This window comes from Biomphalaria glabrata, chromosome 12, assembly GCF_947242115.1.
Source record: "Biomphalaria glabrata chromosome 12, xgBioGlab47.1, whole genome shotgun sequence".
NCBI classification, from domain to species: Eukaryota; Metazoa; Mollusca; class Gastropoda; family Planorbidae; genus Biomphalaria; species Biomphalaria glabrata.
This window is the reverse complement of record NC_074722.1, coordinates 3,552,613-3,570,849: the sequence shown is the minus strand read 5'-3', so window position 1 is coordinate 3,570,849 and position 18,237 is coordinate 3,552,613. Positions and strand designations below refer to the sequence as shown.

Genomic DNA, 18,237 nt, shown 5'->3' with positions numbered 1-18,237 from the left:
TCGGAGTAAATGTCTATTCAGGAAAAAAACGTCTTCATACCCAGACTACTAGGTTAGGCAGTCATCATCTATCCCACATAACAATAATTTAAGTCATTACCGAGCGCTCATTTTAATTAAATATGAGTGAAAGGGAAAAAACAACAATTAATAAGTAATGTTTCATATTATACACGAGGAGTGCAAACTCAAACACAATACTGGAACAGAGCACAGAATTAAAGGGGAAAGTTTCGTTGTTGAGACTAAATATGAATGAGAGATTGGCCCTTTACAAAACAATCAATCAGATAATCATTCAAAGGCCAGATTCACATTTAACTATATCTTCATAACTATCAGCTCATTAAGCACATATGCATATTAACAATGTAATAATAATAGCATTAATAAATCTCCGTATTCTGTGGTATCAAGTCATTATAATAGTCAAACTAACAATACAACTGTATCGGAACAGTTGACGGAGATATCTATAGGGTTATAAGTTGTTAATAGTTTATATTTCATAGTTTCATAAGAAAAGGTTTCTACTAGTTTCGGTTAGCCATTAATTTATTTTAAAATATAAATCTACTGAAATTCAAACAAAATTATCTAAATTACCGTTATTGTATAAATTACGGACGCGTTCCTTCACAAGAGAAAATTAAGTAGGCCTGCGTCATTTAATTATCCATGTGCCCGTGTCAATCTAATATTTTTAGAGACTTGTAGGCCTAATATCATATGTCCTGGAGTTGAGTCGAAGACTCTTGGAACTGCACGTTTTTAATAAGACCAGTAGGCCTACGGAAGCTTAAATTGCTATAGGCCTATCTGCCAGTTCTATATATAGTTTTCTGTCTGGGATAAAAATCCTAACAGATAGATCTATAGGCTAAAATTTTTACATTCCTTTAAACTATGTATGGCTCATATCCAAAGTCTGTCAGGTTAGAGGCGAGGTCAAAGGCTGAGCAAACAAGGAGATTAAACTTCTTCTCTCTATTACATCAGCGGGTGTTTTTCCGCTATCAATTTAACCACTCGAGGAACGGTGAGTGGATATATAGTGACATGTTTGTTCTTTCTTCCATTCCTGCCAGTGCAATGAACTAGGTCCTTAGAAACACTAATAGGGGTTCTGTTTTGCTTCCCTATTGCCATAATCGTCTTCTTTAACGACTGTTTCCATCTGAGACTGAGAAGCATTGCCCGAGATTTAAAATCGTTCCGACCAAAGCAAATACCTAGCATATCATTTCATGAGATAATCCATTGTCGTTTATATCTATATAGACTTAGTATAGACTAGTCCCTAAATTTAACATTAATATTTCTTATCTTATATAATACAGACGTTACTTCAAAAAAGAAGATGATTACGTCCTACAGTTCGTTTGCTTAAAATCCTTCGGCTCTATTTCGGGCCTGTTCTAGTTTTTTTTTTCTTGAACAAGCCAATTCATTAGACTCTAGATTATGGCGCGTTATATTATCATTGTATTCTGTGACATTCTACGTCTCGTCGAGAGACGATCTTTTTTTCATTGCTAATTCTTGAGTGACTAAAAAGAGCTTAGGCCAACCCTTGATGCAAATAGTATATGCAATCATAGACATAGTTATTATTATTTGTATTTATTTTTCATTTGCAATGACATAAACCCAGATCCACGCTTGCTTCAATATTTCGCGCTATATCTTATATTATCTTATATTATACAATAAAAAAGATGATTAGGCCTACGTCCTACGCGCGTCATGCATTTAGTCATGCTATAGGCCTATATAATTATTTTTTTTTTTTACATTTTTTACATGTTCAAATTAGCCTAAACATTTTAAAAAAAAAGATTAAATCGATTGCACAAATCCTAAAAAAAAAATGATCATGAAAATGCTTTCCTTATTAATATAGTCCCCCCCCCCAAACCACTGGCGGATCCAAGGGGGGGGGCGGTAGGGGCGATCGCCCCCCCCACCCACTCGGCCACGACCCCCCCCCCCCCCCGAAGGGGGGGGCGGACGAATTATAGTATAGAAGTCACACAATTTGTATACGAATTTATTACTTATGTTAATAATATATACTAAATATTTATATTTCAAACTATTTTTAGATTATTCCCCCCCCTCTAGTATATATATATATATATATATATATGCTGTACGCACGTTTATGTATAGGGTTAGGGTTTACAGGGCGTTAGGGTTAGGGTTTGGAAAAAAATCGCCCCCCCCCACTCCAAAGTTCTGGATCCGCTAGTGCCCCCCCCCCCACACACACCTTTATTTTTAGGCTACAATTAATAGTCAGTAGTTGAAAAGTGTATTAGGCCTATAAATAGGCCTATTTAAGAAAATAAAACTGCTTGCATAGTTAAATTTAAAAATTAAACAGTTTGGTTTTTGAAAACAAAAAGTAGCCGTTACATCCATTAGCGGATCCAGAACTTTGGAAAAAGGGGGGGGGCGATTTTTTTCCAAACCCTAGCCCTAACGCCCAGTAAACCCTAACCCTAAACATGAGCGAGAGTACTAGCTCCGTCATGACCATCTCCTTTGTTTTTGTATGAAATAGTACTAGACATCGAAGATTGCGCCCTGCTAGCTCACAATGAACATGACTTCCAGAACGCGGTAAACGAATTTGCATACGCTGCCGCCTCTTTCAGTCTATAAACCTCGGGAAAACAGAAGTAATGTTTCAGAAGTCGCCCAATAAAACATACTCAGCCCCAAGGATCACCGTAAACGGACAGCCCCTTAATGTGGTAGACCACTTCACATATCTAGGTAGTATAGTGTCAAATGACACCTCACTTTCAAGGGAAGTTGATAACAGTCCGGGCAAGGCCAGTAGCGCTTTTGAACGCCTTCAGGCGAGAGTTTGGCGGAACAGATCGCTCGAGCCGCCTGCCTACAAAATTCTGTGTCTACCAGGCGGTGGTTCTCTCAACCCTTCTGTATGGACACTATAATAAGGACATGGACACTATACAGGAAACATCTAAGTCTTCTTGAGCGCTTCCACCAAAGATGCTTGCGTTCCATTATGGACATTATACGGTGACAAGACCGCACTACAAAAAGCGATGTCCTTTCGAACGCCGGTATGGACAGTATAGAAGGACTGCTTTTGGTCCGACAATTACGCTGGGTAGGGCACGTATCCCGTACGGGAGACGAACATAGGCCAAAGGCAGTCTTTTTTTTTTTGTGAGCTAAAAGGTGGTCGACGAAACAGAGGCGCCCCACGGAAACGCTTCAAAGACTAGCTTAGGCGTCAACTTTCCTTGGCTGACATAGAAGAGAGCACCTGGTTGCATGCGGCCTCAGAACGAGACAGCTGGAGGTCACTCACTTCTTATCTTATATAATACAGAGGTTACTTCAAAAAAGAAGATGATTACGTCCTACGCGTCATGCATTTAGTCATGCATATTAACCAATGACTTAAATTCTGCCAAGTCACTGGTTTTCCTGGCTATCTCAGGCAACCCATTCCATGCTCTAATAGCACTAGGGAAGAAAGAGTATTTATACAAATTTGTCCTAGCATATGGGACGAGGAATGTGCCACTCACGAAGGCCGCAGGATACACATTTGAGACCAAAAGAAAATCTGCTGCCGAGGACAAACGCAGACGGCGAAAAGATAATCTAAATCGACCACCTATCGCCCCTATCACCTGGTATATAAACCCTTTTTCAATTTTATATTTACTAATGATAAAATTTGAGATCAGATTCTGTGTGCGACATAATATACAAATGGGTTATAACATCAATGTACCTTATATTATATAGATATTCAACTAATTTTGTTCACAAACTGATTTCTCCATAAAAATAGGACCGCCGCCCCCCACACACACTCAGAGGGCTATAGGCCTATTATATAGAGTGGGGAGGGCAGTAATTGCAATTGCCCCCCCCCCCCCCATTCCTCGCCGAATAGGCAAAGATACCAGAAGTGTAGCGATATAATATAAAAAGTATATTTTAATTCAACTAATTTTGCTCACAAACTTTGATTTCTAAATAAAAGTAGGACCCCCCCCCCACACACACACTCAAAGGGTATATATATTAGCGGCTGCCATTCATGCATTAAATTACGAAATCAGTGTGGCATTCCATTTAAAGACGCTTCTGATTTTTTATTCAATATAGGGCTTCTTTTACAAATAGATCTAGATCTAGAATATAGTTTTCTAGATCTAGAATCTATAGTATAGTTTTCTAGATGTACATTAGGCCTATATTAGCATTATAGTTATAGGCATACAATGAGATATAGAATTTAGACTTTATTCAACTTATTGTCTATAAATGACTTATTGAATAGCCTATATGCGTTTCTTTATCGAGAATGATGAAAACAAATGCAGAACTAAATCTAGATCTTTTATTAAAAATAAAATATATTTTAATGTCGGTGAGTAATGTGTATAATAATTAATATCTAAATTCTAATATAGATTGGATTTATAATCAATATTTAGAATCTTGATCTAGAGACATAATCTAGATCTAAATTTTAAATGATTGAGAATGAAGATCACGCGTGAATGAGAGTTCCAGTGTGTTATCAACATGGCGGAAGACGGGAAGCTAGAATCACTGAATAACATAAACAGACATTATTTGGGCTTCCTTCTTGATTAATGTTTTGAAATTATATTATAAAAAGTAAAGGTATACACGAATGCTTGTAGCTGTAGGCTTCAGACGCCTTGAAAATGTCTTCAGATCCCAATGTAGAGAAGGCTATTCGCGAGGCAACAAATTCTTGCACAACCAACCAATCTATGATAGACTTCACTTCTCAGCATCTGCAAGAACTGAGAACGCAGTGTGCATCTACTGACAAAATAACACAGAAGGAAATCAAAGATGCTGAGGTGAGTGTTTCTCTTTATAATATATACTCTAATACTATATGTTTTGTTTTAAAGCTCTAGATTCTATTGCTAAGATAATATCTTTTATTCTTTAGTCTAACTGACTCTCACTCTAACTTTAACTTAGTCTAAGTCTAACTAACTCTAACTCTAGTCCACTCTAGACTCTAGTAAGTCTAGTACTCTAGTCTAGAAGTTCAGAACTCTAGTCAGTCTAGTCTGAGTCTCTAGATCTAGAATAGACCAGTTCACCAGTTGAATTGCCAATATCACAATAGATATTTTCATATTATAATTATTTAAATTATTATAATATATTTATCATTTTATCTTGTTTTGATTTAAAAACTTAAAAAGATCTTTCCTAGATTTTTAGAATTAGAATCTATTCTAGATCTAGATCTAATTAGACTAGAGTTGTTACTAGATCTATATTTAGATTACTGGAGTCTAGATTTAATCTAGAATCTAATACCCAAGAGTCAAATATTAAGATATCTAGAGTCTAGAGTAGAATACAATCTATTCAATCTAAATAAGATATATAATATATAGTTAATATAGTCAATATAAATTTGGAGATCTAGATCCAGAATCTAGAATAAAATCTAGACAATAAATAGAAGTCTAAATCTAAATTATCTAGTAGAGTACAGATTCTAGACTATATTGCTAGAGGCTAGGGCTTTAGCAGTCAGTAGGCAGTTTAGGAGTCTACATATGACATTTTGTATTTATTTTCTAAAGATTATATTAGGAGCTAGATCTACATATGATATATATAGATTATTATAGATCTAGATCTACTTTAAATGTTAATAGATTAATTGAATATTATTAATACTGCTTTTTCCTCAAAAATACATTTTCTGGTATTAATGAAGAAAACTGAAATCAATCCAGATTGTATAACCTATCTAAAGGTTAGCAGGCTAGAAAAAATGTTCTTTTGGGTTAAAAAAAAAAGTCAAGAAAATTAAATCTGATATAAATAAATTTATAGTGATAAAACTATTTTCATAAAGTAATAACTAGATTTTGTGTGAAGTTTTAATTTTAATTATTTTTTTTATCCACCTAATTTTTCATTCAGTCTACATTTTTCTTTTTTTTTTTCTTTCTCTTTACCAGCCGATGAGCTAGGGTGTGGCTTAAATATTACTGGTCTGGGAAAAATCTGGAAGTTATTTTCACAAAAGTTATTGAAACCCTGAATTTAGTAAAATAAATAGTTAGGCCTAGAAGTGGGGATATCATTGTCCATTGTTATATTAATTATATCCTTACAATATGGCATTGTTTCCTTGTATGCATTAATGTTTAGACAAAAATGAGTTTTCTTGAATTAATATTGATTCATTTACATATTATATAAGGTCATCACCTAGTATGGGGGGGGGGGGGACTTTTTCCATTAATGCCTGTCACAATTCAATCAATAGTATGAGTGAAAACATACACAATTGGCAGCATATGTTCATTAATAAAACAACATTGCCACTTCTTAGGTCTGTAGAAAAATTTGTAGTTTGCTAAATCTGATTTTTTATTATTTTTCCATATTTAGTAGACTGCGAACAAAGACTTGATTTGTTTTGTACATGCGCACATCCAATATCAGTCTATTTACATAGTTCTAATTTTAAACCATCTTGTTTTCTCTAGTCTCTATAGATTGGGGTCAAAATGTCTTGATCTAGTATTTCAGTGCCTTAAACATTCTAGATAGATCTAGAGGATGAGATGTCTGGATCTGGTAGTTATCAAATGTTCAGACTGCTATGAAAAGTAGAGTCTAGATGCCAAGGGCAAGAGAAGAAAGCTGTCATAGTTTTCTCATCTAAATGTACAAACTCTAGTGCCTTGAATACATTTTGTGTGTATGTTTGCAGTAAAGCTCATGTAGAGTAATTAATGTATAACATTATTTCAAGAAAATACTAAATAAAATTAATTTCTACTTAATCTAAAAAGAATTCCTCATCTTTTTATTTAGTTCACCTTGACATGGAGGTACACAAAAATGGGTGAAGACAATGTCTTTACATTTTTTAAAGTATGTTCCCATCACTGATTAGTACTGATTTTTTTTTTTTGTATTCTAATTAACCGTTCCCTGCTTTGTTTCAGAGTAAAATTATTCGGATGGTGGGAACACAGCTGGTGGCTAAAGAAAAGCTGAAACAGTTGAATGTTTCAACAGAAACTTTGAAAGAATATCCTAAGTTGGAATTATGGCTTAAAATTGTTGGAATCCCCAATGATGCTATCAAGGTTTTTTTTTTTTTTTTTCTGTTGTTGTGTGATGAATAAAAATGCAGTTACATTTATTAACTTAATAGATTTTACTAAAAAAAAAATAATCTTTTAATCTTTAATTAATTCTGGAACCTAACTTTTGGATGGAAGATTCTTTGGAATGTCTGTAATTTAAAAGAAAATTAAAAGATAGTGTATTTGTTACAAAATGTTACTCCTGAATTATGTAGATCTGATTTTTCAAAGACGGAATCTATTAGATTCTTTGTTCCAACACAAGGGTAATACAAATCTGAAAAGAATTACTGTCCCTGAATAGAAACTTAAACATTTTAATTAAATAAATTCAACAAGTACAGTAATGTATCTCTTTGCATTGCAATATTCAATCAATAGTTTCACTAAGATTTTGGTAAATCAAGTCAAAGCAGTGAACATACAAACTCTGACACTGTTCTCATCCTTCTTCATATATCTTCAACCACTTCCTTTGAGATATTTCTAGTAGCATCCAATCATCATCATATTACTCCATTAGAGGGCTTGAGAGGCTCAAATCCTCTCTTGCAAAAGCCCTGGACAGAAACCCTGCTGTCTTGCGTAGTGCATAAATGTCGCCATACAGGTCGAGAATTTCGGGTTTCCCAGACCTGTCGATACAGAGATCAGCAAGTCTGGGGCAGTCAAACAGAATATGAGGCACGGTTTCCAATGGAGTTTTCTAAGCCATTTCTTAGTAAAAACTAGATTTTCATCAAATACCAACCACACAAATCCAAACATGCTAGAAAAACACTATTATATGAAAGACTTGTAAAATTACTGTTAGTCTGGTGTGAATGTCTATTTTGGTTTTCTGTAGTATAATGTATTGTTTGGTGTCATGCACAATTTGTAAGACAAATTTCCTAATGGATAATAAAGATTATTATTATTATTACTATTGTGTATTTCCTTATTACTTGCAGGCCATCTTGGATGAAGGTCTTAGTTTCTGTGATCTTATGAATAAATCTGAGTCTGATTTAAGTGAACTCTTGAAAAAGTATGACTGCTCTGAACATGAGATCAAGACCTTGTTGACAGCTTACAGACATTTACAGAAATTTACAGGTAAAACAATTTTTATGAATAGCTTTTATAGCTGGATAGTTATAGAACATACCTTATGAACAGTTTATATTTGAAAAGTGATAGAAATGTACATAGATGTGACTTTATAAACAGCTTATAATTAAATAGTTATAAACAGATGCAGTGGCTTAGCGGTAAAGCATTTGGCTTCCAAACCAGGGTCTCAGGTTCAAATCCTGGTGAAGACTGGGATTTTTTAATTTCGGAATCCTGGGGGGCCTCCCTGAGTCCATTCAGCTTTAATGGGTACCTGACATTAGTTAGGGAAAAGTAAAAGCGGTTGGTTGTTGTGCTGGCCACGACACCCTCGTTAACCGTAGGCCACAGAAACAGATGACCTTTACATCATCTGCCCTATAGACCACAAGGTCTGAAAGGGGAACTTTACTTTACTTTACTAGTTATAAACAGTTTGTAATTAACACAGAAACAGATGACCTTTACATCATCTGCCTTATAGACCACAAGGTCTGAAAGGGGAACTTAACTTTACTAGTTATAAACAGCTTGTAATTGAATAGTATTTAACAGCTTATAATTGAATAGTATTTAACAGCTTATAATTGAATAGTATTTAACAGCTTATAATTGAATAGTGTTACAAATTTACAGGAGAGATTTTGTTAATGAACCACTTATAGTTGAATACTTATTTTAAATTGTTAATATTTCTCATCTTTAAACAACTATTGCTACAGAACTTCTCTCCAAGGGCAAACCAACCACTGACATAGAGTGGCACTTCACTGATCTGGCATATCTGCAAGCAGCGTCTGTGATGGTTACCTCTGCTTCTCGTTCAGCTACTAATAGCCCTGCAGCTGGAAACTCTCCCAAACATCAGCAGCGGACCACTGCTTCTACTCCCTCTACCTACTCTGTGTTTGACCCACATGGTGGAAGAAATGAACATGGGGTAGGCCGAAAGAGGCCCCCGCCTCTTACGGATATGCAACCCCCACGGAGCACCCCCTCCTCTCCCCTCCCCTCTCCTCAGAACTACAGTGCATCGCCGCCTCCTCATCGTTCCAAGTCAGTCAGTAGCAGTAGTCCTGCCGTGAAATACCCCAGCACCCCTCCCCCACAAAAAACTCATTATTTATACCCAGATTCCACGCTATATAATAATCCATTGTCGAAGAGTAAAAGTCATGAATCCCAGCTGGCTAATAAAGTTGTGGACATTGATCCTGTCAAGTAAGAGACACAGTTTCGTTTTTTTTTTTTTTTTAAAAGTTGGTGTAGAATGTATGTAGAGCCTAAGTGAAAAGGCCTAACCTAATAATATTTTGTCATATTAGAGTAATACAAAAGTTGACATGTGTCAGCTTATTTTTCAGTATTACTCCAGGTAACTGATAATGCACATTGGGTCTCTTCTGCTGACACTTGTATCATAACTCTAGAACCACTTGTCTGAAGCCTTACTAGGAGGCTCAAAGAATAGTCCGGATAAAATATTGATATCACACCACCCATATTTGACTGCCTCATTGTTTATGCTTATAACTTCTTTTAAGGGCCAATTAGTTATTTAATACTTAGGGGCATATGATGTAAAGCTCATCTGTTTGTCAACCAGATTGTTAACAAGGGTTTCTACTGGCCAGCACTAAGATCAACCCTCCTTGTTTTCCCCTGCTAGGTACCCTTTAAAGTTGGGTGGACTCAGAGTGAACCTAAAAGCTCAAATACCCAATCTTCACTGAGTTTTGAGTCCACTTAGTTCAGAAGCCAAGAGCTTTACCACTCAGTCACCATGTCCCACAATTTTAGCTCTTTGCGACTATTTTTATTTTATATTTTTCAATATTTCTGCTGTTTGTACACATTATTTTTTCCTCACCCAATCTCAGATTAAGATGAAATTTTGCACAATCATTTCTTTTACCTGACAACACAAGAATAAAAAAAATAAAATTAACCAATTAGTTAATTAACTATTGGTAATTAATTATTTCACTTGGTATCTTGAACAAAGGAAAGAAACTGTACTTGACAGATGTGGTATAAGTTGAATTAGTCCCCTTGAGGAATTTTGAGCCCTGAGTGAAATTTTTTTTTTATTCATTTAAAAAACGATCATGTAAACATTCGCCAAGATACCCTCTTCTTCCCTCCCCCTTTCACAACTGGTCCAGACAAGTGATAGGATCACAGCGCATTTAGAAAGCCAAAAGCTATTGGTGAAAATAATTCTACTCGCACAGATTTATTATGTCTAGGTCTATTCTACATATAATAACATGACTGATTTAAACTAATTGATACAATTACACTTAATATAAGCTTTGTCTTTCAACTCTTTCTCTCCTAATTGATGATACCATTGTTGATTTGAAATTAATGTTTGATTTTATAAACTTTACTTTGTCTTCTATAAAAGATCATGCATTCTCCTTTAATTCTTTACCAAATAAAACATTTTTTGATTACAAACGAAAATGTTATTAAAGCTTTATCTAAAAAGGGTAGTGAAATACTACTAAGCAAAATGAAGAATTCCTTCGGAACGTGGAAAATAATTAGGGAGAGAAAGAGTTTTAAAAAAAGTATTTTGTTATGTTTTTCATATTTCATTTTTTGTCAGTATAATAGACTTTTAGGGCTTCTTAAAAACATGTAGGCCTGACTATTGAAAATTTATTCAAAATATTGAAATATTTATTCATAAATTGACTACGATTTTTCAGGAACAAGAAGAACAAGCCTCATAACATCAAGTTAAGTGGGAGCCATGAAGCATTGTTTAGGAGACGTCTTTCTACAGATGGCTCAGAAGCAGGAAGCTACATGCCGTCAGGTCACACTTCACCCGTCAATTCATCCCCGATCCGCTCCCCACCCTACAAGCATGATCCAAGCTCTGTGATATCCGAAGATCAGACCAAGTACTCCAGTAAGCATGTACTGGTGTAGTGTTTTTTTTTTTTTTTTTTTTTTTTATTGCTGTCTGAGTGAAACAAATAGGGGTCTCCAATTTCTGATTCTATAATTTACACTATTGACTTGTAGTTTAGTCTGAGTCTTAGTGACTTGGTAGAGTGCTTTGGCTACAATTTGAATGTCCCTGGTTTGAGTCCTTCCTAGTATAGACTGAAATTAGCTTGTGTGAATATTTTCACATTGCTGGAAAGGTTACAAGGAAAATGTGAATTCTTGCTTTTATAAAGTGGGGAACATGAGTGCTACTATCTCTTAATTTTTGGGATCAACAGTTGACACCATCTGTTTGTTTTTTATTTATTATATAACAATATCTATTTTTGTTATTATATAACAAAAAGATATCTATAACACTTTTTTTTTTCTTTTTTTTTTTCCCCTTTCTGGATTTATCGTTTTCATATTTTAAATTTTTTTTACTAAACAAAAGTCCATCTTTACATTCTGTTCTCTTGTTTATTCCATCTACACATTCTGTATTCTTGTTTATAGTCCATCTACACATTCTGTTCTCTTGTTTATAGTCCATCTACACATTCTGTTCTCTTGTTTATAGTCCATCTACACATTCTGTTCTCTTGTTTATAGTCCATCTACACATTCTGTTCTCTTGTTTATAGTCCATCTACACATTCTGTAGTCTTGTTTATAGTCCATCTACACATTCTGTTCTCTGGTTTATAGTCCATCTACACATTCTGTTCTCTGGTTCATAGTCCATCTACACATTCTGTACTCTTGTTTATAGTCCATCTACACATTCTGTTCTCTTGTTTATAGTCCATCTACACATTCTGTAAGCTAATATTTAGGTCTTTATAATAAATGTGAACAGGGCATACCCATCTTATCCTGTTGATTTACCAGAGTTGCACCTGATTTTTTTGCTCTGGCTTTATATGTGATCTCTATCATCCTATTATAATAAACTTCAATAGAAATGCAACTTTATTATTTGTTTTGTTTCTGGTAAACTTAGTGAAAAGATACATTGATTGGGCATAATCCTTTTGCTAAGCCTTGTTTATCCAATTTGGTTAACTTCTACACTTGTTATATTTCAAAGTATGCAAGAGAACTTATATTGAGTATTAACAGAATATTGGATTTATTCATAACTTGCCTTTAATTAGCACTCAATGATTCATAACATTCATCTCAATCCAAATAATTTGATATCTGTAAAAACTATTCTTATTATGATTTTAAAAATGTATAGTCTTTCAATACTGAATTTGTTTAAATCATGAAAGTACAATCTTCATAAACACAAAATTACAATTTCTCTATATTATCACAACAAGAACTCTAGGCAAGCTACCTACATAAATATCTCTGTTGTCTGCCTAAAATTAACATGAGTTATGCCCCTTTTTATTATTTCTTGTAATTATATACTATTATATTATGGTAAAAATTAATTAAAAATGTCCCGTTTTCTACCAAAAATTAACTTGAGTGATATCCCCTTTTTAATAACTCCCAATAATGATTTACTATTTTAGTTTTGTCTAAGTGTTGGAAGGGAAGTAACTTTTAGTAATGTTAGCAAAGGTCAGTAACTTGTGATCCCTGCAAGACTGACCTATTGGTCTAATATTAGTCTTATGGTGTTTATTAAATAGCTATCTCATCTATGTAGAAGAGCTCACTACCGAACAAGATTATTTTCTGTTTTGAGGCATTTGATTATGTTTTGTTCTTTCTTAAAGATACTTTGGTTGTTCCCAAGTCACCCAAGACTCCAGCGAAAATCTATCATCAGATTACACACAGGTAAATAACAAACTTCCCAGCTACTGCGTTTACATGAGTTATGTCTGTAAGAACATCTATGCTAGATGGCCATGCAAAGAGCGGTTGAATTTTTTAATACATTTGTCATTGTAGTTACTGTAATGATAAGCTAAAATCTTTAAATACAAGAAACTAAGCAGAAACATACTTAAGTTATTCAAATATATATATGTATAAAGTACATTTTTCTTTTTATAATAATGTTATAGTTCATGTATATATATATTTTCCTTTTACAAATACACAGTGTCATTGCATAAATAGAAACCATATTGAATTTCTTGATCCTTAAACATAGATTGTTGATCTAGCTATTTAAACATTGATTGTTGATCTAGCTATTTAAACATTGATTGTTGATCCAGTTATTTAAACATTGATTGTTGATCCAGTTATTTAAACATTGATTGTTGATCCAGTTATTTGAATATTGAATGTTGACTCAGTTATTATACACCATATTAACATTGGCAAGTAATTGTAAATTTGATTCCATAAAATTATTTTGTAAAGTTAGAATCTGTTTTAAAGAAAAAGCTCTTCCTACACTTTACAATGGTAGAAAGGTGTACTTGTGTATAGATGTGGGTGTGTGCTTCGACTTGATAGTTACCTTTATTAATGCTAAGTTTGTCCATTGCTTGTCAAGGTTTGCAAACACATTTAAGATCACGACTTGTGACTACTGCCACAAGCAGATGATACTGGGCTACAAATGTAGAAGCTGCAAGTAAGGGAGAGCATCTGCCAGATCAAATGACACTTTTTTTTGTTGCCTTGTTTGACTTATTTCCCCTGTCTCCTGGCTTCTTCATCATTTATTTCTCTGTTGCCTGTCACCTCTTTGCCATTAATCCAATACTTAACTAATCTGTTGACAGCATGCCACTGGCTAGACTCAATGTATCCTAGCAATGTTTAGCACACTCTGTAAACCCCAAAAACTCTTTTGTGTTAGCTGCATTACTTTACAGACACTACTTGGTCTATGTAAAAAAACTAATAATGGGGTTAATTTAACTTAGCATTAAGAGCTTTAGTGCTTATTAATGTAGTTCTAATCGTGAAAGTCAAAAGCAACTAGTCTTAATTGAAGTTAGAGCTTATTGTCTGACATCAAAGTGATACATTAGTAAAGAAACACTTGATAGGATATTAAATTCAAAATATATAAGTCAAAGCACACTTAATATCATGCTTCCAATAAAATCCTCTAAATTTCTTATGTATATATTATAGAGAGAGATTTACAAAAGCTTATCTGAAGACAATAAATTAAAAAAGAATGTAATTGTAAAAGTTAATCAGAAATAATTAGCTTTTTAATTTCATTGACCTAGATAAATTGAGCAAAAATTGTCATTCGAGTGGACAACATTTGTTTGTTAGACATAGAGAGCTTTTGTGTTTCAAATATTTCACTAAAACCAACACAGAAGACTTGATGCTAAATATCACATAGCTTAACTGTTGTGGGACAATTTCTCCTTCAAATTGGTGGGAAGACTCGTCAGAAAAAAAAAAAAACTTTTTTTATTTTAAAAATACATCATATTCTATAGCAGAAATAATAATCCAATTTAATAAAGAACAGAAGGATTCAATGATTTATACACTAGCTCCATTATTTCAAAGTTACCTTTTTTGTTAGTAATAGGATGTCATCTTTTCAAAGAGTTGTTTTAATGTTAGCTCCTAGTCCTCCTCTGTGTTTGTGTTCATTGAAACTACCACTGAGTGTTAGTGCTCTGTTGACACTTATACGACGTTTGATGTACTTCTGGTGGTTCATTTTATTATGATGTTGTCAATGGCACTTTCCTTAGAGTCTGTAGTCAAATAAGAATACAATCTCTGTAAGGTTAGACTCCTAGCCAGAGTGTCTAGGATACTGGGACTTGTTGGTCGTTTTTATAGGTTAGGTTTTGCACTAGGTGGAAAAGGGTGGTTGACACCTGTTGGGGAAACAGCTTTTATAATCTTAAAACTCTGCCAAATGCTTTTACATAAGAAAAAAATACTAAGCTGTTTGTAACACTAAGTCTGCTCAGCACAAAATATGTAATGGACCTGCTCAGTACTATATATGTAATGGATCTGTTCAGTACTATATATGTAATGGACCTGCTCAATACTAAATATGTAATGGATCTGTTCAGTACTAAATATGTAATGGATCTGTTCAGTACTAAATATGTAATGGATCTGTTCAGTACTAAATATGTAATGGATCTGCTCAGTACTAAATATGTAATGGATCTGTTCAGTACTAAATATGTAATGGATCTGGTCAGCACTAAATACGTAATGGACCTGCTCAGTACTATATATGTAATGGACCTGCTCAATACTAAATATGTAATGGATCTGCTCAGTACTAAATATGTAATGGACCTGCTCAGTACTAAATATGTAATGGATCTGCTCAGTACTAAATATGTAATGGACCTGCTCAGTACTAAATATGTAATGGATCTGCTCAGTACTAAATATGTAATGGATCTGCTCAGTACTAAATATGTAATGGACCTGCTCAGTACTAAATATGTAATGGATCTGCTCAGTACTAAATATGTAATGGATCTGCTCAGTACTAAATATGTAATGGACCTGCTCAGTACTAAATATGTAATGGATCTGCTCAGTACTAAATATGTAATGGATTTGTTCAGTACTAAATATGTAATGGACCTGCTCAGTACTAAATATGTAATGGACCTGCTCAGTACTAAATATGTAATGGATCTGTTCAGTACTAAATATGTAATGGATCTGTTCAGTACTAAATATGTAATGGACCTGCTCAGTACTAAATATGTAATGGACCTGCTCAGTACTAAATATGTAATGGATCTGTTCAGTACTAAATATGTAATGGATCTGTTCAGTACTAAATATGTAATGGATCTGGTCAGTACTATATATGTAATGGATCTGTTCAGTACTAAATATGTAATGGACCTGCTCAGTACTAAATATGTAATGGACCTGCTCAGTACTAAATATGTAATGGACCTGCTCAGTACTAAATATGTAATGGACCTGCTCAGTACTAAATATGTAATGGATCTGTTCAGTACTAAATATGTAATGGATCTGTTCAGTACTAAATATGTAATGGACCTGCTCAGTACTAAATATGTAATGGACCTGCTCAGTACTAAATATGTAATGGACCTGCTCAGTACTAAATATGTAATGGACCTGCTCAGTACTAAATATGTAATGGATCTGTTCAGTACTAAATATGTAATGGATCTGTTCAGTACTAAATATGTAATGGACCTGCTCAGTACTAAATATGTAATGGACCTGCTCAGTACTAAATATGTAATGGACCTGCTCAGTACTAAATATGTAATGGACCTGCTCAGTACTAAATATGTAATGGACCTGCTCAGTACTAAATATGTAATGGATCTGTTCAGTACTAAATATGTAATGGATCTGTTCAGTACTAAATATGTTATGGACCTGCTCAGTACTAAATATGTAATGGATCTGTTCAGTACTAAATATGTAATGGATCTGTTCAGTACTAAATATGTAATGGATCTGTTCAGTACTAAATATGTAATGGACCTGCTCAGTACTAAATATGTAATGGATCTGTTCAGTACTAAATATGTAATGGATCTGTTCAGTACTAAATATGTAATGGATCTGTTCAGTACTAAATATGTAATGGATCTGCTCAGTACTAAATATGTAATGGATCTGTTCAGTACTAAATATGTAATGGATCTGTTCAGTACTAAATATGTAATGGATCTGTTCAGTACTAAATATGTAATGGATCTGCTCAGTACTAAATATGTAATGGACCTGCTCAGTACTAAATATGTAATGGATCTGTTCAGTACTAAATATGTAATGGATCTGTTCAGTACTAAATATGTAATGGATCTGCTCAGTACTAAATATGTAATGGATCTGTTCAGTACTAAATATGTAATGGATCTGTTCAGTACTAAATATGTAATGGATCTGCTCAGTACTAAATATGTAATGGATCTGTTCAGTACTAAATATGTAATGGATCTGTTCAGTACTAAATATGTAATGGACCTGCTCAGTACTAAATATGTAATAAAACTAAAGGACAAGCAAAAATGGTTTAAGTAAATTCAACAAATTTGTTCTTCTCTGTTGAATTCATGGACGTCTGGACAGCCTGAAAAGTCTGGGTGTACACTGAATAAAGTTGAACCATCAAACCCATTTTATTTCAATCTCTTGTGGAAATTTCTTTAGCCCAAATAGTTCTCAAGCTATTGTGATAATAAATTATGTACTGAATTTGAACAAGTCTGTTCCTCATCTCTCCAGTCTGACAGAATAAAAGTGGTACTCAGTAAAGTGGGATTTTACAATTATCTGAGCAATCATGAAATTCATTTATCTATTATACCAGTATCTTATTTTGTATTTTCAAGATATTGATATAATATAGCTTTAAAAATAGATATGCATTTACCAGTAGACCACTCTTGTTCTTACAGGCTGTACTGAAATCTTTGCATATTTACTCTCTGTGTGTGGTGTAGACAAGAAAATCTATACGATAGCTGGCACGCTTTTATGTTTTCTATTGTATGTCCATAATGTTGTGTCTCCCCCCTTCCATCACAATCACCTCCTTTAACTCATCTCTAGATGTATGTTTGTGATAGCCGTCTGTGATGTCTGTTCTAAGATTGCCATTCGTGGGAAAGCCTGTATAAACTGCAAGTAAGTAGCTCTCACACACTTGCTGTGTGACCTTCAGACATTCTTCTTCAATCAGAGTAATAGTAGAATTATCTTTGTGAGTACATTTAGCTGAAAACATTTTTTAAAAACATATTTCATTAAAATAAAAATTACATTAATTAAGTATGCTAGTATGTTAAATTATTAAATTGTCAACATACTTTTAGATCATTATGTCTGGAAGTGGCATGAACAAAACTTTTTTTTTTTCTTGGCTAATTGTTGAATAATGATAACTTCCTTATGCTGATATAATTATAGACATTATCATATACGTATTTGGATTAAATACTAAATATCTGATTCAATCTTTGAACAAGTCATTTCACTTGAATGTCTGCATTGTCCTGACCTCTTTGTGTTGACTCTTGATGTCATGCCACACTGAATGTGACCATAGAGTCAGTTTTGCTTAGGTTGATGATTTTAACTAACTTGAGTCATTGTGCATTGTGGT

The 18,237-nt window shown here is 33.8% G+C and overlaps 1 protein-coding gene across 2 annotated transcripts in view; it reads left to right on the top strand.

Annotated features, from left to right (window-relative positions):
- Window positions 1-4,558: 4,558 nt before the first annotated feature.
- Window positions 4,559-18,237, top strand: part of LOC106057941 (kinase suppressor of Ras 2-like) — a 28,059-nt gene continuing 14,380 nt past the window's right edge. The window contains exons 1-7 of one of the 2 annotated variants that reach the window (XM_056006069.1): window positions 4,559-4,892; window positions 7,023-7,166; window positions 8,120-8,264; window positions 8,984-9,482; window positions 10,979-11,184; window positions 12,944-13,007; window positions 17,685-17,759. In XM_056006069.1, the coding sequence (XP_055862044.1) occupies window positions 4,731-4,892; window positions 7,023-7,166; window positions 8,120-8,264; window positions 8,984-9,482; window positions 10,979-11,184; window positions 12,944-13,007; window positions 17,685-17,759 (1,295 nt within the window). In that variant the 5' untranslated portion in view covers window positions 4,559-4,730. Of the gene's footprint in view, window positions 4,893-7,022; window positions 7,167-8,119; window positions 8,265-8,983; window positions 9,483-10,978; window positions 11,185-12,943; window positions 13,008-13,677; window positions 13,759-17,684; window positions 17,760-18,237 lie in introns of both variants that reach the window. The other variant, XM_056006068.1, reaches the window with a different exon arrangement.